This window comes from Pieris rapae, chromosome 7 (assembly GCF_905147795.1).
Source record: "Pieris rapae chromosome 7, ilPieRapa1.1, whole genome shotgun sequence".
NCBI lineage: Eukaryota > Metazoa > Arthropoda > Insecta > Lepidoptera > Pieridae > Pieris > Pieris rapae.
In genome coordinates this window covers 2,529,018-2,556,885 of record NC_059515.1, presented here as the reverse complement: position 1 = coordinate 2,556,885, position 27,868 = coordinate 2,529,018, and the positions used below count along the sequence as shown (strand labels likewise).

At 32.9% G+C, this 27,868-nt stretch overlaps 2 protein-coding genes across 4 annotated transcripts; one reads left to right on the top strand and one right to left on the bottom strand.

The window, feature by feature from the left end:
* Nucleotides 1–370: 370 nt before the first annotated feature.
* On the top strand, nt 371–12,233 carry LOC110992770 (neural cell adhesion molecule 2). Of its 2 annotated transcripts, none has more exons than XM_022258724.2 (15): nt 371–591; nt 1,115–1,232; nt 1,998–2,194; nt 3,837–3,974; nt 4,366–4,569; nt 5,535–5,710; nt 6,121–6,271; nt 6,647–6,786; nt 7,185–7,341; nt 7,620–7,838; nt 8,371–8,552; nt 9,092–9,281; nt 9,613–9,792; nt 10,163–10,473; nt 10,695–12,233. In XM_022258724.2, the coding sequence occupies exons 1-15, from the start codon at nt 525–527 to the stop codon at nt 11,040–11,042; spliced, it is 2,778 nt and encodes a 925-aa protein (XP_022114416.2). In that variant the 5' UTR covers nt 371–524; the 3' UTR covers nt 11,043–12,233. The 2 variants fall into 2 exon arrangements, with proteins under 2 accessions (XP_022114416.2, XP_022114417.2); XM_022258725.2 differs by having other exon boundaries at nt 372–591; nt 2,001–2,194.
* Nucleotides 12,182–27,718, bottom strand: LOC110992693 (nuclear pore complex protein Nup154). Of its 2 annotated transcripts, none has more exons than XM_045628812.1 (25): nt 27,521–27,718; nt 27,245–27,382; nt 26,998–27,154; nt 26,614–26,847; nt 26,102–26,283; nt 25,636–25,907; nt 25,182–25,313; nt 24,676–24,803; nt 23,665–23,856; nt 23,073–23,215; nt 22,778–22,949; nt 21,321–21,631; nt 20,615–20,753; nt 19,710–19,824; nt 19,004–19,160; nt 18,719–18,805; nt 18,086–18,273; nt 17,267–17,414; nt 16,899–16,992; nt 16,317–16,497; nt 15,477–15,693; nt 14,559–14,793; nt 13,966–14,086; nt 13,244–13,424; nt 12,182–12,258 (listed from the first exon to the last, which is right to left on the bottom strand). In XM_045628812.1, the coding sequence occupies exons 2-25, from the start codon at nt 27,380–27,382 to the stop codon at nt 12,187–12,189; spliced, it is 3,996 nt and encodes a 1,331-aa protein (XP_045484768.1). In that variant the 5' UTR covers nt 27,521–27,718; the 3' UTR covers nt 12,182–12,186. The 2 variants fall into 2 exon arrangements, with proteins under 2 accessions (XP_045484768.1, XP_045484769.1); XM_045628813.1 differs by having other exon boundaries at nt 27,569–27,718.
* Between the last annotated feature and the right edge of the window lie 150 nt (nt 27,719–27,868).

The following is a 27,868-nucleotide window of genomic DNA, read 5'->3' as shown; positions in this document are numbered from 1 at the left end:
TTTAAGTTGGTACTTATATAATCAGATTTACTTGTGATTTCATTATTATATTTAGATATAATCAATAAAGGTTAGTCACAGTATATGGTGAGGTATACGAATGACGAGATTCTATTGATATCAGAGAAGCTCTCATTGTCTATTTGGCCCCATAAATTTCTTAATTTAAAATGGATTTATTTTACCGGGCGAGTGGTGGTGGAGTTTAAGATAAATACGATTTATATTTAAATTTTATTGTTCGGGTAAATCTGCAACTCAAACAACCCAATTGTTTCGACCTCACCAATTAAAAAGTAAGGTAAATGTTGAGCTGGCATGGAGCATTGTTTGAGCAGCGGGCGCGGGTGTGACGTCACGAGGACGGGCGCTCCGGAAGCAGTCCTGCGTTCCCTGGACCGACAACGTTTATTGCAACTAAGCGCGCCAATTGGAACGCGTGTCCGCTACTCAGTCGGGATGCTTGAGCGCGATATTTTGGACAAATCTTCATTCAAAAGTTTACCCAAATCCTTGTGGTAGTCATGATAGTATTATTCGCAGTTAGTTTAGTGTTCTTTAGTTTAGGTAACGCAGATGATGTTATTACAGGTATTTAATTTTTTTAATTATTTATTTATACATTATTATGTTTTATATAAAAATTTAATTATTTAAAAAAAATAGTACAGATTTTCGATGATTCGTATCTTTTATTTATTTAAAAAAATATAGCTATTTAATTTCATAAACGTGTTATTTGAGAAGATTGCGAGCGATGTTTCCGTTTGTCAATTTTATGTTAATTTTAATTTTATAGAAGAGTTTTGCCTTTTTATTGTATAATAGATATATTTTCATTTTGCTTCGACTTTGTAAATAAAGGATTTTGATAGAATCAATAATGCTTTAATGCTACGCATAGTAATGTTATAAACGTGAATATGTATTTGTATATCTTTTAAACTGATTTTTGTTTTATATGTTACTTGGAATCGTATCCATTTAATATTCTTGCTTTTATGGTGTATGTTTATGAAGTTTCCATAACATTTCCATATTAACATGAGTGTCTTTATCTATTATAGATTATATGATATTACCATAGAATACATTTTTATACAAATTATTTTAGTTAAAGCTGTATTGGGAGAAAATGCTGAACTACCTTGCAATGTAACGGCCGTTAACGAAGACGACAATCTCAATATATTGGCTTGGTATAGGGATGGATCGTCGACGGCTTTTTATAGGTAAACAATGCCCATTTGCTTTAAATATAACTTCATGACTTTCAATGTCATTTTCCTTTATAAGACAACGGAGGAGACAAAAGGAGTTTAAAAAATCTTTAATTTAGAGTTTAAAAAGCCTTCTAATTCTTTAGACTTAGTTCGAGAATGCTCGTAAAGGTATAAATGTGCATATCTTTTTAACTGCCAGGGTATTTGTTATATAGATCAGTTTTATATAAGCTATATTAAGTTTCCTGCATGCTTGACTTTTTGATTTAAATGACAATCGATTGGCGCCATTAAATAATTAGGCCTCCCGCCTCGGGTGCACCGACTGCAAGGCCAGGGTCAGTACAAGGGGGCCCTTGCAATTTAAAATAAACAGTACAAGTAATAAGGAGATTAACTGTTAAGGGAGAATTTACTGACTTTATTCCTGCTCTGTAGAGTCGATAATTTTAGAGTATATAACTCAAAATTGTGTTTTTTAATAAAAAATAAACCTAAAGACAACAGATGAAAGTCATACATATAATATTTATCTTCGATAGGAATAATGGATATAGGTAAATATTATATTTTTGTTAGTTTTTTCTTTACTAGGGTTGCCTGTATAATATCGCTTGTAAGCGATAAGGCCGCCCGTTCTATCCCTTATAATTTGCTTGAACTTTGCATTGAAGCATTGATGATTTTAATTCAACATGAGCAGTTAACATTCCCTCATAGAACTCAAAATATCTTAAACAACTCCACCAGTAAAATCATAAAATTTTGCATCAGCAGTCGCGACCTTCGTGGAGGTTCTGGTAATGTAATGTCTCCAAGCCCTCGTTACCGATTGCTGACCTCTGAAGAGGAAGGATTAGACACCCTGGAGATATTGACTATTATTCCATCGGATGCAGGAATATATCACTGTCATGCTGATTTCTCAAAGAGTCCGACTCGTAAGAGCCATGTGTTATTGGTTGTAATAGGTATGTATTTTTAATAAATATGTCAAGCAAATCTCTTACCTAACAATTGAAATATATATTTTAAAATACAACGTTTTATATAAAATCCTTTAATGTATTTAACAAATGAATAGAGGTCTCGATAAAATCTTGGACTATTTAGAACGATTCTGTCAAATTATGACAATTATGCAACCCCTAAAACATTTTTATCAGTCAAACTGTCACTAACTAAATGAGTTATAGATGAAACATCGAGAAATGTAAGACCAAGATCCAAAAAGTGTTTTAAAACCATCTAATAGTGTAATAGGTAGAAACCTTTACTTTCAAAAGTTCCAGAAAAGAGCGAACCAATTCTTAAAAGACCGGCAACGCACTCGCGAGCCCTCTGTCATCGAGTGTCCATGGGCGGTAGTATCACTTAACATCAGGTGAGCCTCCTGCCCGTTTGCCCCATGTTCTATACAAAAATTCAAAAAATAAAATATGTACCTATATCGTATCGCATGGCTTGTGTTTTATGTTTGCTAGTCTAAATAATGTTAAGTAATATTCAAGGAAGCCTAAATAATGACATAAATTAGAAATTATACCTACATCTTGCGCGTAATCACAAAAATAATTATAACGAGTTAAAAAAACAGATTATCGCTTCATAGATTTGTCTATAAAATAGGTCATGGAATAAAAAAGTTAAATATTAATGAAATGGCCGCGCTTTCGATTAATTGCTGGCTAAGTTTAATGAGGAAGCTGACAGCGCCGGAACCGTTCACTTTATTTATACTAACAATAATTATGCCACGTAAATAGCGAGTTATATGAAGGTGTAATATTCTAATTATGTTTCAACTACCGGCATAAGAATGCTTAAACTTATGTCGGTAAAGGGCAACATCGTATCATTGAAAATTATACCCTATTAAAACAAGATAAGGCTCTTATTCGGTTCGTAGCGGTGATGGTTTGACCTGAACTCCCGTGAAACATAGGTTAATTATAAGGACACTTGCCCTGGAAAAATTGGAGCAGTAAGATGTGCTACGAATCTATTTTACCTATGTAGTATGACCGAAAAGTCGATTACTATAGCCAAAGATTGTTTGAAACTGCGCTTATTACGATTTTATTTTTATAACGTATATGTACTTATATTTTATACCCTTTGCACATTTCTAAACATTTTACGCCTTCAAAAGCGCCTTAGTTTGTATTAAATTACAAAAATCTTTCAAACCTAAATCTGCAAAAACCAACAACTATAATTTCATATTATGATTCTCGTGTTGTGTTTATTTGACTTTAACAGTTGGTCAGGGTTGAATTAAATTTACAAACGTCCAGAAATATCATAGTTTACAAAATTATTTAACCTCACCTCCAGTGGACTATAATCTACATTCGTGAATCAAATATATCCTAAAATTCCCCGTTACCTGAAGTTTCGGAGATATTTTTTAGGCTATCAGAGTCCTGCCTGCAAGTTGGCAGATATTATAAGGATGTCTAACTTAAAATAGGTTGTAATTTTTTAACCAGATCAAAATATAATTCGGCCAAAAATCTTCCCTAACATGAGGACGTATTAAGTTAACCTATTAGTCAATATTTAGCTGTGGTATATTAGTTTTACGTGAACTACTAATGTATATGTTTCCAGAACCACCACAAAAGTTGTGGATAATTCACGAGAATGGGACTCGAGTGGCCACTGCCAACGCAGGCTCTAACACAAGTAGAAATATTGGTCCATACTACATCGGAGATACCATAGATTTAATTTGTGTTGCATTCGGAGGTACGGAAATATTTTAATTAGATAAAACTAAAATTATTTTATCAAAAATTATACAGTTGACTTTTATAGTGAATCTATTAACGCGTTACATTAAACTTGTTTTTGCAGCTTTATCGTTATACCCCTAAATTAAAATAAAATAAGCTTGCTCGTCCGCCGTTCCATAACGGAGCGTTTTTCGAGGCAGTTTTTCCGCGCACAGCCATTATGTGGAACCACTTGTCGACTGAAATATTTGCGAACTAATTCGACTTAGATCCTTCAACAGCGTACCAATTCTTAAAATGCCGACAATTCACTTGCGATCCTTCTGGATGGGCGGCAGTATCACATCAGATGAGGCTCCTGTTCTATAAAAATATGTATTATATTAAGAAAATTACTATTATAGGTAAACCCCAACCAAGTCTGTCGTGGTGGTCGGAACAGCAAATGCTGAAAAATACATCAACGGTACTTTCTGAACTACGAGTGCGTAGCGATTTACATTTCGGGCCGTTGGCTCGTGAACACCATGGCAGAATCTTCACATGCTTCGCTCAGAATAACGACGAGACACCACCTTTATCTATCGATATTTCTATTGATATGTACTGTAAGTGTAATTGCTTGCCATAGACAAAAAAACCGGTGCAATTTATATCATATTTAATGTGTATTGTTAATGCATGTAAAAATGCAAGCATTGCATAGCTTATGTGCTTTGTATATACAGGTAACAAGAGGCGTCTCTGTATGGGATATTTGAAAAATGATTTTTAATAACATGCCGTGAGATAGGAACCTCACGAATTTAACGTTTCCAATTAATAATAATGATTAATCATACGTGCGTTAAACAGTAAATTTAATTTAAATTTATAATATAAAAAACATGCACTATAGATATAAAATCCATGTACTGTAGTTATAACCGTGTATGTTTTTTCATCTAAGGGTAATCATGGTAACCAATACGGCATCTTTATGACTTTATTTGTAATATTTTAACGGGTGTTAGCTACGGCTAAAATCATTCTTTGATACTCGTATAAATCGAAGACTAAATCAAACATTAAATCTACTACCATACAGATACGCAAAGGCGCTAAATATAATATTATTTTACATAATTTTTGAAATTACATTTGTAATGCTTTATGATATCCGCATTGTTCTTAGCTTTTATTTTTGTTATTTATGCTTCTGTTGTATAATTTATGTAAATTTATTTTAAGAATTTCTATAATTATATAACGTATGATGTATGAATAAATTCTTATTTATATGTATTTTATATCTTTATTTTACACCACGTTAACGATTTTTGCTTACCTGAGTTCACTTGGTTTATTTGTTTTTTGACTTTCAAATTGTAAATACACCACCAAGTACTATACTACAATGTTCTACTACATTTGGAGATGTAAGCTAGTGTTTTCCGAAAAATTTTAATACTACACAATATGAATCTCATAGATATATAAATATACTTCCGTTATACAGCCTGAATATTTTGACTCTCACTTAGCCCCTGTGTTTGTCCCCAAATGGTGCATTAACCATTATGCTATGTACCAGTACCTCCAGAGCTGGTGTCAATACACGTGGGTGACAAAGATTCAGTGTTTGGTGGGCGCGCACGCGCAGGCGATGTCCTAACAATGGAGTGCCGTGTCTTCTTCGCCAGACCGTTGCCAACTGTCACATGGCGCATAAACGAATCGAAACTGACCACTCCAGAACAGAATACAATAGTAAGTAAATGAGAATAAAATGAATTTATTATTTAATTTTGTCCAATTCTATGACAGCTACTCTTTGACTTACTGCGAAAATCTACTTGCTAAGTGTAGGTAAATATATAAATATAAAATAATGTATATTTTTCAACAAATATTTAAAGACACACTTTACCTCGACACTTAAAAGCGACACGTAAAGCGTTCCTAACATTCGTATTAAAACTTAAGTAGAATCTTGTTTGTAAGTTTATATTTTTTTTATTTATACATCTTTATTATAATTGTAACGGAAAGAAAGATTGTAATCGATTTTGGTTTCATCCTCCAACGTCGCATGATTTTTATTATATACATTTTAAACTGTTCTTATTTTCCATTTTATTTTATTATGGGTTGAAATCAAACAAGCTATATTTTTCTAGGTAGAACCAACCCAACAGCGATTAGTAAATGAAATCCGACTCAATGTTACCCCAGAATTTGATGAGTCCCGTATAACTTGCTGTGTGCCGGCCTATCGCAGGGACTCAGAAGAGTATATATGTGCGCTGGCGCAACATTTATCTGTGCAATGTAAGAATAAATAAAGGAATTATGACTCGAATTACTAATCAATAAGGGGTGTTTAACACTAACAGCTGACAACAACATAACACAGTATGTTAGGTAAAAGCTGTCGTCAAAAGTTTCGGTTTGGTATTAATGCAATTGCAACCCTCTGAGTAGGTACTTATGGAAGCCAGTTCGTTCACAACGTGTTAAATAATGTAGCAACCAGACGTATATACTTATACTTGTTCTTTTTTTAATGAATTCTCTTGAAACCGAAAGTATTGGCCAGGCTCATCACTGAAAATAATCGCACTTACAGAAATATGCCGTCACAGTTTTGACGTCTGGCTTGTACTAGGGCAGTACGTATATTAATATGAAATTTAATGTTTGTAGATCGACCCCTTGTTAATATAGAAGTTATTGGTGAGACAGTTGAAAACGACACTTTATCCATTGTTAAAGGCTCGAATGTGTCAATGAATTGCAGTTTTGAAGCCAATCCAGCAGTGTTTCGGATGATTTGGTTTCATAAGGTAAGTCGTAATATTGTGTAATCTGCAAAAAAATGTTTTGAAAATCAGAAGGTTCGATTCTTGGGGAACCAAAACAATGTGTTTCAAGTGTAATTACTGTATAAACTAAAATTATTTCCCGGCACCCTTTCTGAAACATGTTAGAAGTAAACATTTACGTCCAACCAAATAAAAAGTAAAATCATATTGTTATTGAAATATTTGTTTGAAGAATAATGTTACAGTGTATTTGCTTTTAAGATCCAAGCACATTTATCACGAAGAAATTTTCAGGGATAAAAAATCTTGTATGTTTTTTCTTCTATAAAATCCACAGTCGCGTAGTAATTTTTGACAATTGTATATGCTGCATTGTAGTTCAATTTCTGGACAAACAAAACATATAATTAACGTTTCAGGATGACATACTTAGTGAAAGTACGGACGAGGAAGTGTCTCCGACACAAAAATTGGATTTAGTTTATGTTAGCGAAGATGAGAGTGGCGAATATGCGTGCTCCGTTACTAACGACGAAGGATTTAGTTATAGCAAACCCGTCGTTATAGATGTCGTTTGTAAGTTTCTATAACCTATGTATTAATATTGTATATTTCTGGTGTAAAATTCCTAGTTCAATACATTCAATCATACACGAAAACTTTTCCTAACCAAAATCTCGCAAAACGTGTTTAGTTTCGTACTCGCTAAATACAAAGCGATATAGACGAATTTGTAAACATTATTTTTTTTAGTGTGTAATTTTACTTTTCCTTCAATATAACAAATATATTTAAACTATGTCACTTCGTTGTACCAAGAAAGAGTTAAAATATTCTATTTTTTTGAATTGCAGATCCGCCATACTGTGAAGATGAAAGTGTGGTAGAATATGGAGTGGCTTCAGAAGAGTGTATTAATATAACATGTAAAGTTAAATCGAACCCGCCTCCTACAGCTTACCGATGGCTATTGGTAAGCGAGGTGGAAGGTACGAAGCTGCATACAAACCAGTCACAAACATTGGAGACTGATGACGATACCCTTACGTATCAGAGGCCTAATTGCACTACAAGTAAGTATTGTTTTTAATTTACGAACGTTTTTGAAGACTAAGCTTCCAATCTTCGGACGTCAAGGCAGAATGCAAATTTCCATCCTTGCCTCGACGCCTGGCGCCGGAAACTGGGGGTTAACGTGCACAGGCGCTAGGTAATGATTTAAGTTGACACCTGGTAGATAGTCTTGGTGACTCAAGTGCTGGTGCTTTCCTCGCTCAATGAAATAAAGTTGAAATGCTGCCAGCTTTATAGGTACACTGTCTCAGGGACAATTTTTTGTTTAATTTTCTTCTCATTATTCAACACTCGCGCAAAAGGAAAACAGACCAAATAAAATAAACTGACATGCCGTAGACACACAAAGTTGCGAATTTCAGGTACAGAAGAAAACACAAATGATCACGAAACAGAAATCAAGCCAAGGCCTAACAGTTGTAGCCTGCTTTTTTGTTTTTATGTACATCATTTTTAGTTTATTTAGATGTTATACGTAATAAATTCCTGTAAAACCAGCGCTGAAATATATATACATACATTTATTTGTAGCGCTAGTATACTGCTGGGGTTTGAATTCCGTGAAAAGTAGTGATCTTCTACAAACGAAATGCACATTTCTGGTGACGGATGAGACTGTTCCACAACCTCCATCTAATTGTGAAGCCATTAAGGATATGCAAGGAGATGTCACAGTTACCTGTAAGGCAGGGCATGACGGAGGATTACCACAGGTACGGTTCTATCGGAATTAAATTGTGTTTTACTATCAATAATTTGTACGCCGAAGCCGATGTAAAATAAATTTGTTCGATATTTAATTTTAAATAAATCGTTTATTTGCAAAATTAAAGTAAAAAGGAAGAAAGAAGAATAAGGACCAGAGATTCAGAAAACATTATCTCATACATTAAAAGTTATGCTTTTCTTGAGTAATTGATTGCTTAATTTGGGTGATAAAGTTACTATGATACCAATGAATCTCAAAGCCCCTAGGGTAGGGTAGGCTCAAAGGTAGTAATTGCGGTAGGTACTAAATGTCCGAAGTTCGCAGGAAAACTTTCAGAATGGAAAGCTTTATGTCTATATAATACATATAAACTGTACTGTACTTGTACATATAAACTTTCTTCTTAAAGCGCTATTCATAAAATTAAAATTCGTTTGTAAAAAAATCCAGCGTACAGACGAAAAGTGAATTTATGATTACAGTAGAGATTTATTTACAAAAGAACCCTACTAGAAACTTAAAAGTAATAATGATAACTTCCAGAAATTCAAATTTATCGTCACCGCAGCGGATTCTGAAGAACAACTCGTTTCAATAATAAATCAAGAGCCAAAGTTTATGATTGAAGAGCCCAAAGAAACAACATATAAATTCAATATTATAGCTTTTAACGATAAAGGTGAAAGTAAAATAATAGAATTGGATAAGGATAGCATCATTGATGAGGGAATTGGTAAGCTCCAAGTATGTTTTACAAAAGATAATTAGTCAGCAAAATGTGTTTGGACAGGTCGATTACTTATATATATATATAATATATATATATATATATATTATAATAACTTGTGATTGTTATGATTATTACTTGTTATTAGATTATAACTTGATTATTGCGACATTATATTTATTGCAATTTACTTACTTACAAATTTAATTGTACTACAAATAGAAAAATGCTTAATGATACAATTCGTTTTAATTGCAAAACACATATCTACTTGATGTACATACTTATTAATCTACGTATTTAAAATAACCATTTTTAAGAGTACCATTAATTGCAGACCCAGCTCTCACAATTAGCGCAGTAACGAATATAACGACGCTAGCTTTGTCGTTATGTGGGGGCGTGGCTCTGTTAGCTTTGATCGCGTGCGGCCTGGTGCTTTGCGCTCACGACAGACAACAAAGACACGACCTGCCCAGAGATTCACATCCACCCCTATGTGCTTATACAACTGACGGTAAGTTTTCATGTTTTTCAGTAAAGATTTTAATTAAAATTTAAAGGCCAGAAGTCTATTATACATTTTCTATTCTATGGGCTTTATATGCCTAAGTGTCTGTGATGACGTACACTGGTTTCACGAAAGCGAGCTATGAACGTTTCTACTTGGATATACTTTCTTAACTTGTTACAACTTAATTTCAAAATGCAAAAACATATTATTTTAGAGTTTTGTAATTGTAATAAATGTTTTGCAAAATTCAAGTCGACAAGGGCAAAGTACTGTACACAACGAACGTTGTGTTTTTTAATTCTCTACAAATATTAACACTCTTACATATTTCTTTAGACCATTTAGCATTTTACTCATGAATAATGTCATACAGAATCAAATTGCGAGACATGCAACGATAGTGACGAGGGCAGCGAATGTAATATACATCGTACGGAATCATTCCGTAGAGCAATCGCAAAGTATCCCCAAAAAAACTATGATATGCGAAGGACCAGCTCTTTCCACTCGGCCAGATATATGAGAGATATGTCCGAGCCAGAACCGAAATGTATACAGACAAGACGTACGAACTGCAGAGTCCATTCCCTACAGAATATTAGTAGGAAGAGAGAAATGGATACTCTGTGTGACCATCTTGTAATGCATCTACCACCTGAACCAAGCTATAATGTGCCTAAGCCGGTAAGTAAGAACATTACAATTAAGAACACGTGTTATACGGAATCATATAGAAGTAATTAATTACTTTTGAACTAAGGAATATTATTATTCACTTGTTTTTAGTTTTTCGGTGTTAATGGTAATGGTAAATAATTATAATATTAATTACTAGCATTATCTCCATAATTTTCAAAGACTGATTTGGAGAAAATAAATTACAGAAAAGTGTTTTATAATTATAGATGAATACATTCTACACTATGCCACGGAAAACAAGACATAGATCGCAAAAAGAGGTAAGCGATGAGACGTCCGAGATTACCCAGGCATCAGATGGTTTCTCCCTTCCACCACCGCCAGATGAATTCGGCACTTATCGAGCTGCAAGTAGGATTAAGGACATACCCATAAAATCAATTCCCACATACACTACTATTATTCGGCAAAATTCAGGAAAGAATTTAAATAAATATGGTGCCATGTCTCCTATGAACACAGTGGGTTTGCCGAGTATAAGTGGCCAGCCCAGCCTCTACACATACCCAGATGATGAACAGGTAAAAAAGAATCCTTTTGATGATGAATCTTAATTCGATAGCTTTTTGTTTTATTATAGTCTTTTTTTCCGAAGATCAATAAATTGTAGCTAAAATTGTTGAAATTAATTTATGTAAATACTCTTCATATTGTAAATGTAAGTGTACAAATGAGTTTTTAACAGGTTTGGCTACCTATATACGACATACTGTCTTCCTAAGTGACAATAATGTTTTATTTTTCAATGCGCTCAGACGGGAATATTGTATGGATGTAATTATATTTATATATAGATGTTTATTATTTTATTTAAGGCACTCGCTTTTAGCGCACTTAAATCTTTTAATGAGGGTATCTTAAAATGAAATAGATGAATATATATGTTGGTGCTGTACTTAGAGTCGTCAATTAAATTAGCGAGTAGTGTCCGCAGCCTTGGGCTATCAGAAATCGGGAAGACCTACGTCAGACAACGGGCCTATAAAATTGGTTGCTAAAAACTGTTTTTCTTACCAATTAATTGTTATTTTGTTTGCAACTACCGGTCAGAGAATAACGGCTTTATTTAATGTCAGCCGGAGGCTGGCTATCAATCGTGGGGTCTTGAGTTCGAATAACTAGATCACGAAATAACAATCTTATCTTCCAATTCTATCTATACGATCGCAAAACAGATTTAAATCCGAGACTCTTGGCTTCAGTTTTTAATGTTTCCTAGATTTGCAGCCTCCATTTTTTTACTATAAAATTTGTTTACGGCACAATTTTCTATAATATAATGACAGTAAAATAGTTTCTCTAAGCGTTTACACTAAATTATTCGTGTATGTCAAATTCAATACGTTTTTGACATATGGGAGTTACATTGACTCTGAATCTTAATTAACGTCTCTAAGTACGGATGTATAAATGTAAAATAAAATTACAAACTTTCAAACTAAATTATTTGATTTTAATGTAGTTTTAAAACCAAAAACAATTAGTTTTTTCAATCATTTTATTTACAAAAATAGAAGATGTACTACACTTTAATTCTTATTTAATAATTGTTCAATTAAACGTATCAAAATGTAACCAGTGATAGTATACAACACTGCCGATAAAAATTAAAACTAATACATAATTTTATAGAAATTGTATTTTTAAGACCATGGGTGAATTAAAATATAAATAAATTGTCTACAATGTTTTCTTTGTTTAATCCATTCTGTCCAAATGCGCTTGTGCCACAGTAATTTTATCGATCAATACTTGGGTGTTGGGTCGACTCTGAAAACAAAATATTTTTATTAATTAAAAATTTATTGGTTCAGAAAAAAATAATTATGTGCCAAGTTAATATTAACTATAACAATGTTTTTCCATGCCTGTTTTAGCTATGGCTTAGTTCCATTTCTTACATTAGTTGTAACAATGACATTAACTGAGGCTATCCCATTCTACATTGGCGGGTATATATTACTTACAGAAACATTTTAATTAAGCTTATTCAATTTCGATTAAGATCCTAAGATATCTTATTTGCCTTTTTTTTTCAAAATCTAAAATGTATAATATTAATATTATAACCATTAAAATCAATCCTGAATCATTGAGTTACACAAACCATTTGGAGTATACCAACCAAGCCTGGAGTAGGCTAGAAGGGTGGATACACATTCAATTTAATTTATCTATTGACATATTAAAATATCCCTAAATGTTAAAGTTTTTTTGGAAATAAAGGCTATTATTATTATTATTGACATATCTTACGATTCATTATGTAATGCTCCAAATGTGAGTAGCGTAAACCAATTATTCTCACTACACATAAATTTGCTAGCCCTAGTTGTAGAGATTTTATCTTCATGTATACAAATTACGCGTCAAGTTGTTTGTCCGCTATGGACTACTAAACTACTTAACCGATTTCAATGAAATTTGCACACCATTGTGCAGTTTGATCCAACTTAAAAGATAGGATATATATATATATACATAAATCTACTGCACGTGTGCATGTAGCTTCTCTTAAACGGTTGGACCGATTTAATTACTTTTTGTATACGTTTGACTAGCACCCTGGATGGTATAGATTCACAAATCAACCCGGCAGATAGCGCTAAAGCCAGTACTTTCATATTTTGTTTAACATCCTAATAGCTTCAAATATCACGCAGGACAACGTCTATCGGGTCCGCTAGTAATAAATTTTACACACAAAACTTGGTTTGTCCCTGAATAGCAGACTTAGACCTTTATAGGTACTCACCTGTAAAGCGGATAGTGCGGCTTCGTGTAGGTCCTTGCAACGAGCGAGGGCTCTTCGCCGAGGCGCGGCAGGCAGATTGGCAACCTCGCCCCTCGCCTGCTGCAGGAGAAGTACGGCAACGCCGCACACGTGCGATTCGTCACCGCAGCCCAGCCACACCCGTTCGTTTACGCTCACCAATCTGTAAAAACAATTCTTTTGTCAGAAACTTTTATTTCCTTATTCATATAAGTGCTGATTAAAGAAAATACGAGAGAGAAGTGAATCTTTTGAAGAAACTTCCAAGTTTACATATATAATTAATATAATCAATAAATTTATTAGTAATCTCAATCTCAATTTTCTAGTATGTTACTATAAATCTGTATGTATGTCATAATATAGACTGTATGTTGGAATTTTATATTTGAGTATAATTTATTAGCACTTCATTTTAATTATTTTAAATTTACTTAAATTTACTTATTTAAGATAATAATTTTGAACAGTATTCGTTTAAACAAAGTCACTTTAGTATTTTTTGTGATATATTTTTTGCTATGAAAAAAATCTAATCACTATCTAAAATGGAACTTTTGAACATTAAATTTAAAAAATGACTTAGTCGCTCTTCCAAAAGGTAGTTTAGTGTGGAGAAGAATAGGCAAGAAACTCCACACTTTAAAATAGGTTTAACAATACTTTTTAACCATCATCATTGGTAAACAGTAGTTTATACTTACTTGACATAAATATCCAAAACTTGCTCTAAAGAAACCCCAATGTTCAGAATAGTTTTGAAAACCATACTTTTTTCAGCTTGTATTTTGCAACTCAGTATTTCCAACTGACGGACAATGAAATCTGAAAATGTAAATACTTTAGTCCTGGCAAGAATAAAGTTTAAAGTTATTTATAAATAAAAAATATAACTTCAGAAAATAAGTATGTTACAAATTGACATAATCATAAAAATATCATGGTCAAAAATCTTAGTTAGTTAGTTATATTTGCCTAAAATATAAAAAAAATACATTTTTGAATTGGACACCTCTTATCACAAGGGGTAGTAGTAGCCGATTCTCAGACTTACTGAATATGCATAAAATATTTCATAAGAATCGGTCGAGCCATTTCGGAGGAGTATGGGAACGAATATTGTGACACGAGAATTTTATATATTAGATTAAACTTTACTATCCGTTACAGAGGTAAAATACATATATACATAAAAAATAATTTGAAATATAGAACAGGAAAACGATAAATACAGAAACACAGTTAACAAACAATAACACAAAAAATAATTTATTAGGTTTTAATGCTATTAACTTACATAAGGGAAAGCAATGTCCCGAATTGACGTATTCCCGTCCCAATGTGGTTAATTTGCTAAGCACAGAAGAGAGTTTCTCGTCCGGCGAGAGTAAGCCCCTGGCGGCGTTCTCTGCTTCAGCGAGAATATTGCTCCATATATTCTCCACCAACAGTGCATCATTATGACCAGAACATTGGACTATGGCCAGTTTACACTCCCATAGGTTGTATCGGTCCGCGTATTCTTCGTACAGCTGTGAAATAGTAAGGTCGATTTTCAGCTAAATATTTAAGGCACAGAAGTCTGAGGTGGTGAAACTTTGTGCCAGAAGGGTTAGCTCGTTTGCCATTGACAGATATTTTAACATGATTGTTTTAGAAAATGTAATGAGGCTTCGGTACTTCCGTTTTAACGCCACCGTGGCAAAAATTTAATAGTTAGTGTGGATAACCTAAACCTAAATTATCGATAATTAAATATAAAATTAATCACTTTAGATGCCAAAAAGGATGAGGTTAGGTTTAGGTTGTTCACTACTATTAAATTTTTGCCTCGGTGGCGTTAAAACGTAAATATCGTTTCTAATAAATAAGGGAATCAAAACGTGCGTTGCGTTAAATTTTAGAGAATGTAAAAAAGAGTGTTTTCTGCCTATAAGCCTGCCATTTAACTCCCATAGCAATTCCAACTTCACTTCAGACTTCGTACCGAGTAAATTCAAACTGAATCAAACTTAGCTTAGATGACGTCAACAAGGTTCTTTATCGCGAAATGAGAATTATTAATAAAACGACTAAAACTAATACAAATAGAATAGTTATATAGAATAGCAGGTCTGTTTTGATACATAAAATTATAATTTCAACCCTCATAGCAAACCGTCGCAGCCGTCTACATGAAAAACTGAGATATATAAAAAACATAATATATATAAACCTGTGTAATATCCAGTAGCTCATCATCCAGGCGATGCAGCAGCGCAGGTGGCACTGGAGGTGACTTGGCTGCAGCCCTAACGGCCACCTGCACCCTGCCCACCTCGCTGGCCTCTTCCAGCCGACGGACCAACTCCCCTCCCACACCTCCGGCACCACGGACGCAGACCACGCCAGCGGACAACCACGACATACGTTGGGCTAGATTTGCACCAGTTCTGCATCCACAAAATTTGTCAATTAGTTTTATCTAAGACCGATTTTCACACGATGTTTTTTCTTTATCGTAGAGCAAATGACAAAAGCGCACTTAGAAAGAATATCCTTTTGTGGGGATCGAACCTACGGGGGATTAACCTCTCAAGGATGGGAGTCACTGAAGCTCCTAGCCCACCACTGCTCTGTGTCAAATATTTACTTTATTTTATCATCACATGTTTGTATTTAACATATTATACATATAAATATCTTTGAGTAAATTTTTTTAAACACCATTCCATACTCTGTGCTAATCAATCTATGGTATATTATTCGTTTTATAGTCAGTAATGGATGGTAACAATGTATAACTCATTAAAAGATAAGGATATTAATTTATTTCAACAAATGATTCTGACAATTTTTATGAAAAAGCTCATTTTAATCTTCTTAATTTGACGAATCTATATAACTGTTTTATATTTTTTTCCACATAAAATTGAATAAACAATTAAAATAAAGAAAATAAAAAAATTATAGGCTAAACACGTGACAGCGATACACATTAATCAGTCAAGTCTATAACATGTATGGATCTTCCTATTATTAGAACCATAGTTTATGTTTTTAAGAATTCCCTTACCCTGGTCTGGTAGCGAGTCCCTCGAGGACCTCGGCAGCTGCTAGATGGTCTCCGGCCTTTTCTAGAACCTTCCACAACAAGTCTAGAAGTAGAAGTGCCGTCCGCCCTGAAGCCTGTCGCGCCGCGGCCGTTAAGTACGTACGAAGAGACGCCGGCGCAACTCCACTTAGCGTTACCAATTCTGGAATAAAACAAATAAATGTAGGTTCATAATATAGTGGTTGTTCCACACTATATCTCGGTTGGAATCCTGGGTGGAACCAAAAATAAAATATAATATAATCTCCTGCATACAGTCTCAATAAGCCGCAGATATATTTTTTTTTATAATTATAGAAAACTAGCGCATCCGACATTCGATGTACGTGTTCGTGTTCGCACGTCTTAAATACAGAAATGAAACATGCGTTTATTGTTATACAAAATACTTGTAACAGCTAAGTTTGAAACTAAACTTAAGCTTTGGAATGGTAAAAAGTTTAAAATCAGGAATGTGTTTTTTTTAGAGCAGAGACTAAACTTGCTAAAAACTTCTTTGAAAGATATTATTTGAAGAAAGTCTTCTTTAACATGAATACATACCTGCCCCTAGATTCTTGGATATCAACCATTCATAGATAGCCACGTGCAGTAGTTCATCTTCTCTTGACAAGCACTCTGATACTAATTTCCTTCCCTGAAACACAACGTCAATTAACTTCAATAACAAAAGCCTCAAAGAACTAAGTTTCTTATTTAAAAACAAAAATATTTTACCAAAAAAAAGCTATAAGTTCACCTAAAACGACTACACTACTACAAAAAAGAAGAAGTATTAGCTTTGTATATATTGTTGGAATTGCATATTTCAGCCTTTCTGTTAAAGTAAATTCCACTTTCATCAAAATCAGTTCAGCGGTTTTCGAGATATTTTCACTGTTGACAAGTACTTGCAACTTAATATTATTTACCTGATAATTGGCGTCAGCGGGCGACATAGTAAGTAATGCGTCCGTAGTCTGCGCATGCGCGCGTTGAGGAGAGGATTCCGAGTTGCCCTCAGAGCTGCGTTCGTATAGTCTCTCGAGCGCAGTACAAACTTCACGGTATATCTCCATGCTGTTAAAAATATCTCTTTCTAAAGGATTTTTCTTACATCAAAAACGTATAGGTATTTATGATATAATAGTATTTAATAAATGGTGGAATGGGTGGAATTTAATAAAATGATTATTATTATTATTTTAATAAAATTCCGTTTCATTCTAATTTTTCAAAAGTAAATGTAAAAACGTATTTTAATAAATAAAATACGTTTATTATAGAACATAAGATATACTATAGGTATCACTTCTCCACGTAATTAAAATGGCAATAGGCATTTACTCAACGGCAAAGAAGACAGAACATTATTTCGAGAGAAAAATTGTTGTTATTAAAACCAATTAATAAGTCATACAAAAAACCATCCTACACGAATACGATATAGTATGTATAACACCAAATTGAATGCTGTGTAACATAGATAACAATTTAATCATATTAAAATTGCGCCATATTAGTCAAATGTTTTGTTTTTATCGTACCGTTAATTTCAAATTTATTATTCACATCCTTTATCAGTGTTTTTTGTACTTTTGCAATATAATCGATGCACGGCTCCCATCAGTAGCCTTCTACATACAACGATCCAACACAATTTTTTTTAATTCGTAAAATTTCTCATATCAACCCATTCAAACACAAAAAACATTTAGTACCAAATTTTCTACATGCCATCTTGTACTTACCGTTTGTAGTACAACAAATGTCCTTCCCGGTCTTGCGAGGGCTGATCGCTCTTGTAGTAATATATCGCTCTGTCCTGGGGATCGATCTTCGAAGCGCACGTCACACACAGTTCAACGATTCCAACATAAAACCCAGCCGATAGCAGTTTTGAACAAACCAGGGGCAGATTTACGTTGGGAGCGACATCCTAAAAAAACAAAATAATATTAGTTTAATTAATTTTAATTCTTTATTTTTCTAAATGAATAAAACAGGGAGCAAACGGACGCTGGCTTTATGTAAATTAGCACCGCCCATGACCACTCAACGCCAAGGGCTCGCGATTACGTTGCCGTCTTTAAAGAACTGGTGGTTTTTAAGTCAAATTGGCTCGGAAATACCTAAACAAGCTTAGTTATAGAACGACGGACGTCGAGTTAAGTTGTATTGCTTTTTTTGGTTGACTGTATTTTTTGGTACTCGTGCTATTTATGAATTATCTATATATTACATAAATTAAAAATATGGCAACTTTTTTATATAATATGTCGTTCTTAGATAACTTTTGGAGACTCGAAGTTGAACTGCGTTGAACGTATATGATTTAAGCATTTAGTACAATAAACTCGAAAAAGATTATTCAAATAACATACTTTACAGAGTTTTAGAGCCTGTTGGAGCATTTCTTCACGTTCTGCCGAATTCTTCTGTTGTTTTGCAAATATCAATAATTCATTTGCCTGAAACAATATAAAATACAAAATTAACAAAATATCCATTTAGTGTGAAATACCCCTTGTATTTCATTAATATTTATTATTATATTTATATATTTTCAATTAAAGGCGAACCTTCATTCATTTGCTAAAATGTATGTAAACTTTTACAAGGTATTTTACAACAAAGCGGGTAGAAACAAAATTTACTCTGATTCTCACCTTCGAACAAGTGGCGTCCTCTTGTCTATACAAACTGGGACAGAGTTGTCGTAATTTCTGTGAAATGCCATCCACCGAGGCGTTGTCTCGAAGGTAGCCCGCGACGAGCGAACCCAGAAGAAGGCACGCTACTTCCTGACCACCAACTAACAACTCCCTGTAAACCGATTCCAAATGTACACAGGAATATTGTTCTTGACACATTAGAAAAAAGTGCGTGCGTAGAAAGTACACATATCAGAAATGAAACATAGTAAATTAATTTATTTCTAAGGTAAAATGCTCAATGGATGAGCATGTAGTACCAGTATATGATCACTCCATATATTTGTATATTCACACTCTTTATCTAAATCCGTCAATTCAAGAAACACATTCTAAAATCTGCGTTTACTGCACTAGACGTTATGCGACAGAATTGCCTAATTGAATAAGATATATAAGAGCTTTAGATGGCAGTTATATTATAGTAAGTTTCTCAATCTCCCTTTTTCACTTTCTCTCAATCGATCTCATTCGCTCTCTTCTATAAAAAAAGCTGCATATCTTCGTGACGGAAAAAAAAGGTTTTCATCTAAATATTAGAATTACTTTTTGTTATTTTGAACTTTTGTACAAATCATTTTAAACAATTTTTATTATTATATACTAATCTAAATCGCATTGAAATACATACAAAAAAATAATTAATTTGTATGAGTCTTACCGAAAACAGGCAGCCTGCAAGGCTTGCTGCTGCTCAGGTGGTAAGCTGGCTGCAACCACGTGGAACTGATGTTCACACAGTACCTTCCATAAACTCAACATCTCTATGGCCATCGCTGTAATAGACGAAGTGTAATTTTGTTATATTTACTATTGGTATAATAATTCTATAGATGATCGTAGTCTGTAGTGACATCACATTCACTCAAACATTAATATTGTACTTGTGCGTAGTAGGCATAACCGTTTGCTTTGTTTGTAATATTTTTCATGTTGATTAGTCTAGATCTAACCAGTGTACTGAGCACTCATGATAAATTAAATATATTTATTTCTGAATTTTTATTAAGTTTGTACCAGTCTAATTTGAAAAACTTAAAATAAATACAACATTGTTAATACAGTGCTAATACAAATGGCACTTTTAAAAAACCCTTAGCTTTATAGCTAACAATAAATTATAGACTTGAATGTTATTTGTTTAATTCTATTTATAATTTATTGTTGTTTTCATTATGTTATCAAGTTTTCTAATTTTGTGTAACTCTTAATTGTCGGTGTATAGAGATTGATTATATGTATATAAATGTCTAATATATAAAATATGTTAAATAAATTAATAGCCCATTTTTATTTATATACATATGACAATTGTTTAAAAAAAATAAACAGACTCGAATGTCCAGTGTATGATTAAGGAGCTTCAAAGCGGTTGCTTGCTTTTGAAGTTAAGTATCGCAAATAGAAGAGATTACTTCGGTTTTTTTAACTGTAATTTATATTTCCATATATTTCTAACATTTACATAACTAGATGCTTCCTGATCTTAATAAATTTATTTGGAGCTATTTTACATTAAGTGTGTAATAAATGTGTAAACTCCATTTTAGATACTCATATACTTACTTATAAATATCTTGAGCGCGTGAATAGAAGCATGTTCGTCAGAATGCGGTGGCGCCACCACCCTTTGCATGAATGAGGACACTCGCTGCAACTTCTTCACTATGAACGCACAATCCTCACCCGTCACTTTACTTGACATCTATAATAAAAATCATGATACAAATAATTAAATATAATTATATATTAAATCGGTGGGCTGATCTCTTAGGATAGTGGGTCTTGGGCAGGTGAAATGATATGAAATTGTTTATTTGCTAAGACAGATACAATTAGATACTTTAATTTTAAAAATCCCCCATATATGCGTACGCATGCAGATATCATATTCATTTAATAATGTAATATAGTATCGCATGGACCTGAACTGCCCAGGTCAGAAATTTATAGTGACCTTTGTCTACAAAAGGCAAAAAGGAATGGAAATAATCAGCTACATTTAAGTATATTTTTTTTAAACTTAATATATATATTCTAGATTAAGTAAAATAGTATATTGTAGGAATAAAGGCTTATTACTATTTAATTACATATAAATGACCTCCCTTAATTTCTTAAATACCGTTTTACTAAATAGAATGCTAAAATACTTTAAATATATACAAATCCAATTCTACTCTCACTTTCAGGCAAGGTTAAAAAAATATGTATCGAAAATCGAATCTTTAACTTAAAAACAGATCCATAGACAATTAAAAAAACAACTTACAAATTCCTTCTTATCGGGCGTGAGTGACTTGGTGACACACTTCAAATTCCATATGGGACACAAAATTCTTCCAACATAAATATATAGGCCGTTGTGCTTAGCGCTGTATTCTATTTGGAAATCTCTTGGCTGACTCATGTTCCCCACAAATGACGATTGGTTGAAGGGTGTCTGATTGACGTTCTGGTAGGGAGACATAGATTGATTCCCCATCGATTGATTCATTTGTTGGAAGGATTGAGCCTGAGGCCTCATTTCTTGCGGTCTAGACATTGGTGTTGACATTTGGCGAGGTGAGAATTTTGGTGAACCTGGTGAGAGATTAGGAATTTAAATCCTTTGAGTGTAGACGTAAACAATACGACCTAATATTTTTACATCGTATTTGCAACGGCTTAATTGACTGCCCTGATTTGTTGTCGCTTCTGCTATTTAAGACACAAATCTTCTGTATATCACACAATACAAGGCAAACCCAATTATTCCAAATACCTCGATCTAAGAGCAACTATTTATGAAATCAGTTATGTATTGTATACCTACAGATTACAACATAAATTACTAGATATTAATGTGCTTCAATAATTCTTAAAAAAATATTAAAAAAAAACTCTAGTATCTTTTACTAATAATGGCATTGTTTTTTTCCTTTATATTAAATATATATTATAATGTATCAATCAATCAATCTTATAATTTAGTATGGATTTGTGCTTAGTGAAACTGTGCTTTATGTTTTTGTTTGAATGTGTATTCCGTTTTGGCTTTTGTGTATAATATAATTATTTGAATGTTGGAGTAGCTGTAGGAATACTTTAATAAAATAAATAAATAAATGCAAAATTACATACAATATTTAAATTACAAACATAAATTTTCCGATATATAGAAGACAAATCTTTGCTTTTAATTTATTTTATTATTCTTTACTAAAGATGTCATATTGAACATGGTGTAATGGTTGCAGCTCTTTACAAACATCTAAAAGAAAAAACTTGTCGATTAAAGAGTGGCGGAGAATTTATTGCCAGTTCTTCTCTTCCGTTCTAAGCTCTTGATTTGAGAACTAGCAGTAAATGTAAAATTATAAGCAGTTATATATATTTCTTTTTTGACGTTCATAAGTGTACATTGCGTTACCTACATGAATAAATGATTTTGGATTTTGATTGATTTTGAAAATCAAAGGTCCCGGCTGAATTCTATTGTATTCGATTATAACAATGTTATTGGTTGTTATGGCTATCTGTTTTTACGACGAAATATGAGTAGTCCCTTCGATATCGTTATACAGATGGAGAGACTTGTATAAGAATTAGCATTGAACAATTTTTGTTTTCATATTATATTGAGAATTTTAACTACATTAATATTATTGTATTTACCATGACGTTATAGAAATTACATTATACAATTTTAAAAAATTCAAATAATAATAGTCTTGCTAAAAGTGTTACCTATGCTTGGTGCCTGTGAGATCTGATGCGATTGAAGCGGCGCAGGCGCAGCTTGGGTTCCGTAGATGAAGAACGCCCGCGACGCCCACTCGCCTATGGTGAGGTCGCCACTTGTGGCTTCTTCGCACGCGAGATACAATGCGCACGCGCAGGCCTGATCGTAGCCTTGTAACTGAAGATAAAAATTATCTATATAAACAGCTTTTTTTTTACTCAATTAAAATCTATCAATATTGAAATTCATGTATTTACAAAAATAATAAACGTAATGATCAGATAAAAACGTCAAGTATACCTGAAACAAATCTTTAACAGGTTGAGCATCGGGTCCACGATAATCCCTTAGCAAGGCCCGGAGAAGATCCGGTGGAGCGCCGGCGTTTATGAGGGCGGCGCCCCACGCACTCACCACCGCCCAACGGGAGCCCGACCATGGGTCTGTTATATGGGGTATATTAATACATATTTCGAAATTTTATTTGTGAAATAGTTATCAAATAATTAAATAACATCCTGTAAGACATAACAATATCTATGGTTTATATGGTTTGTGTTTGTTTGTGGAAAATAAACTGTTCATTATTTAAAGTATAAACACTTGGTATAAAACTGTTGTAATATATATTTTTTAATTTTATATTAATTATTAAAATTGTTCCATCTTGAATATGGAACCCAAACATAAATAAAAAAATATCTGACAAACATCAAATATTAATGAGCATGTAAAAATATTAAAATATTTATACAGCATTCATTACTTTTTAATATTTTTAAATTTTCTTGTATTAATATTATTTATATCTTTATTTATTTCTTTAATTTTATTATATATACCTATATAACTAATAAAACTAATTGTAATATATACATATATCATATTTTACCTTTCTTAGCAAGTAGGGCAGGTGAGAGATGAGCCGCTTGTACCATGGGTAAGGCGGTAAGGGCCCACACTGGTCCATCCAGGGGTAGGAGAGAATGGGCTTCACTGAAAGTTGCTCCCCCCAGGGCTCGAGACATACACCAGAGTGTCTCAGCTTCACCACCACCAGTGGAGCAAATCATTACCAGAGTACCTAAGGAGTCACAAATAATCATGCATAATTCATAAATTTTTAAGTACTTTGAGCTGAAATTCTACTAGAAGTAATAAAATAATAATTTTCACATAATATGTTCTTGTCATGTCAAACACCCTTTATTTATTTATTTATTTATTGGGAAACCAGACAGATACATCCTTATAATAAAAACAAAGTCAAAAATAAAACACAATACAAACACATTGGATGCATCCACAACAGGTTACACTTTAACACTTACTAACACACGCATGCGTACCCTTCCCCACTATCACACACAAATACACACACACTCACATACACAATCCCTTACAAACTTCCTTTTTGTTATGTATATGACTTGCTATGGAATGGAAGCCTGGTTATCCATATTACAGGTTCTTACCTAGTTTGGAAACCAGTCTCCCAATACTGTCACTATATTATGAATTATTATTGTTAATGTTTAAGGGAGAAAAATAAATAAATTATTATTATATAAATAACGAAAGTAATTTAAGATTTTACTTTTTCTAAATTCTCTTTGAATCAACTTAATAACCTAACATTCCTTAATAGGAATATAGGTCCATAGGTCACATGCAAATATTTTAAGTGAAAAGATGTTATTAGGAGAAAGAAAAGATATTTAATAATTCTTAAAAATAAATGGCTATATGTTGCTTTGAAATTGTAACAAACAGTTGTAACATGGGTTTTGGATAATTGAGGCCATAACCAAAGTGATTTAAATAAAAAAAATAAAAAAACTTAAAATTATTAACTAACCTTAACAATTGAAATAAGTCCAAAAATAAATTCATAATAACATACCATTATCGTATACAGCATTGTGGACTTGTTTTGGTTTTAGAACGGATGCATTTGGTGTGAAGCCAGGTGGAAACCTCACATGTAATAAAATAAGGTCCTGTGGCCTCGCTGGACCTCCTTGATTGACACTAAAATATTAAAATATATTAAAAAAATTCCATACTGGAGAAATTTGAATTAGACTGGGGAGGTAAATACGTAAAACAAAATATGATTGTGCACTATGTTTGATTGTGTTTTCACTTGTTATAAATAACATAGAGTTCTACTAGTAATGGGGTGACAGTTGCATGCTGAAGTCACTAGGCCATCACTTTTTTTTATAGAACAGGAGGCAAACGGGCAGGAGGCTCACCTAATGTTAAGTTATACCGCTGCTCATGGACACTCTCAATGCCGGCCTTTTAAGAATTGGTACGCTCCTTTCTTGAAGGACCCTAAGTCGAATTGGTTCGGAAATACTTCACTGCCTTGCTTTTACGTTTTACATACAATATTTAACTTACTCTCTACAACCAGTGCTAAAATATAATCTAGCTCCAGATTGTGTGATGGCAACAAGATTTAAATGTTCCGATTCACATTCCTCAACAGCAGATATTGCAATCACTGGCTTGAAGTTATTGGTTTCTACTGTTCTGAAAGAAGTAATGGGTCATAATTAACATTACAAAATTAATTCTAATGAGACACTGGTTATATAACATAACTCATCATAGGTTCTCCAATTGAGCATCTAGAGCTGCAAAAGTAGTTATTATACAGATATAATCTATATGCAGAACCCCATATGAAAGTACAAAAACAGTGGTTTGATCATGGACGGACAATAATCTCCTTTTGTTTTGCAAACAAATGGGAATGTCTATGAATAAACTTGAGGCAAAAAATAATATGCAACATTAATATATTTATTTATAATCACATTTAATAATATTGATTTAGATTATTTGCACTCACTTTACTATATCCAAGGCTGACGCAACAATTCGATTTTGTGTTAATCTTGTTATCTTGCTAATACCTTCACCGTCTTCACCAAGATCAAAAACTTCTATACAACCCTTCTCACTAAGTGTATATAAAATATGCCGAGAATTATCAACTTCAATTTTAACAATAGGATCTTCATCATACAATGCAGCATTAAGAAATGAAGGCACTAGGAATGAAAGGGCACTAGTAGAATGGTTAATTTTTTTACAATGTTTTCCAAACCAACCTAATTGTGCCTGTAAAAAAGAATTGTGTTTATTATATAATAAATTACATATTGTCAATATATACAAGGCTACTCAATAATTTTGGAATTTTAGGAATGGGCTTGGTCTCTAATTATTTTAGTTAACTTTTTATTGATTGAAGTAAATAAAATAATATTTGAAACATGTACTGTATTAACTCCATATAAAATTGTTCTAAATACCTGGTAAGTTATTTCATAAAGACATCCATCCTTGCCACCCATAAAAATTCTTCCTCTGCATGTTGATTTAACACATAACATTGAAATTCCATCAGTTGGCAACACAAACACTGGTTCAGGAACTAAATGTATTTCTTCAAACTCAGAAGATCCATCTTGTTTATTACTTGAAAATGTTACACCTGTAAAACATTTATTTAATTACAAAGAGTAAATACATAATGCTAAGCTTTTTATTATAAACTAGAATTCATAAAAAGAAGGGATATGTACATTATATTATAATATCAAATATGTGATATGTTTAGTATGGGATGTTATGTTATGTTAATGTCATATAACCCCTAGGTGGGGCAGAGGGCGGTTACAGTGAGTCTCCATCGCGAGTTTGGGATCTGTAATGTGAATTTCTGTTTGTGGAATTACACTTATAAACCAAGCTTTAAAGGAAAATTCTGTTTATTTACATAATTTATACTACTGTATGTATTATATTTATTTCAGAAACTCACCTAAAACTACTATTTCCACTGTTGTAGTAAGAACCAAGAGGTATTTTACAAAACTTTGAAATACGCCTGGCTTTGGTTTGACTAGGCCCACACTTACTATTGTTTCCCCCAAACCATCAAAATATGCTACATCACTGCCATGTTCAAAGGCCCAAACGTAAATATTACTGTCTATAGCTAACCAAACTCTGCTTATTTCTGGAAATACACCCATCAAACAATGGCACTGCATGTCTGTTTTTAAGTTAAGGAAGTTAAAGTAAAATGGACTAAAAGAAAATTATCTTTTTGTTTGAATTTCTATAGCTTGTATGGTATTTAAATATAATGTTGATATGCTTACAATAAACATAATAAAGCTATTGTAAATTATTTAAAGGATACGAGCAAAGTGTTCCATTATTTCTGGTGGCAGTGGCACTTTGTTTAAAATCTTTAATTGGGATAAAGTGGAATGATTTAATAAAGCTGCTAGATTTCTGTAGTCACCAGCATTTAGGCCACTACATGTTGGAGTCCCTTGTACTGCTATACCAGTTATCTAAAATCAAAACAGAGAATAATTCATTAAATGTCTTTTATATTTTTATAATTACATATCTCTTAAAAGAAGTAATATCTAAAAACATACCTCGAGAAAAGAAGGGCGGGAATTATCACAAGTAATGTACCGATCGAGTGTGCACCCGGCCAGTTCTAAAGACTCCAGCTGCATTTTACAATTTTCAGGTTTTCTAATTACTTCGTTATTACTAATTATACTCGGCATCTAAGGGTAAGAATTTTTTAACATAATAACACAAGGTAAACAAATTCAAACAAAAATTAGGTTATTTTCCCAAATTCACAATCTGTCAAATTATTTGACAAAAGTTTTACAATTTATGGCTTCTTAGTTTTTACCAACCTTTTTTAAATGTTTTCAAAAAGCTATTGCAAACTTTATATTACTAAACACTTATCATTCAGTACTAAAACGTTTATCATTTCCATCAATTAGTGAATTAGTAGATTTTGCACAGTAAAATAAAAAGACCTGTGACTGTGAGGCACGGACTATGAAGTAAATTTATGTTTAATTCTTAAAATATTTAACGGCTCCTGCGACTCCAAGTGCGAAGTTTTAAAAATGTGGATGTCAATTGTCATTTGTCAGTTTGTTTCAATAGAGGTATAGAGGAAGAAAGTTTGTAAAGAACATAAACTCTATTTTAGATATTTTTGTTTAATAGCGAAATATAGAATTTGTCTACTG

What these genes read in the sequence shown, in the direction of transcription:
- LOC110992770 (XM_022258724.2), top strand. Translation starts at nt 525, where the DNA reads ATGATAGTATTATTCGCAGTTAGTTTAGTGTTCTTTAGTTTAGGTAAC. An exon ending in GCAACATTTATCTGTGCAAT is followed by an intron (nt 6,272 to 6,646) that starts GTAAGAATAAAT and finishes TAATGTTTGTAG; the next exon opens with ATCGACCCCTTGTTAATATA. An exon ending in GCTATAATGTGCCTAAGCCG is followed by an intron (nt 10,474 to 10,694) that starts GTAAGTAAGAAC and finishes TTATAATTATAG; the next exon opens with ATGAATACATTCTACACTAT.
- LOC110992693 (XM_045628812.1), bottom strand. Translation starts at nt 27,382, where the DNA reads ATGCCGAGTATAATTAGTAATAACGAAGTAATTAGAAAACCTGAAAAT. An exon ending in CCCGCCCTTCTTTTCTCGAG is followed by an intron (nt 27,155 to 27,244) that starts GTATGTTTTTAG and finishes TTTTGATTTTAG; the next exon opens with ATAACTGGTATAGCAGTACA. An exon ending in CTGTTAAAGATTTGTTTCAG is followed by an intron (nt 22,950 to 23,072) that starts GTATACTTGACG and finishes TTTTATCTTCAG; the next exon opens with TTACAAGGCTACGATCAGGC.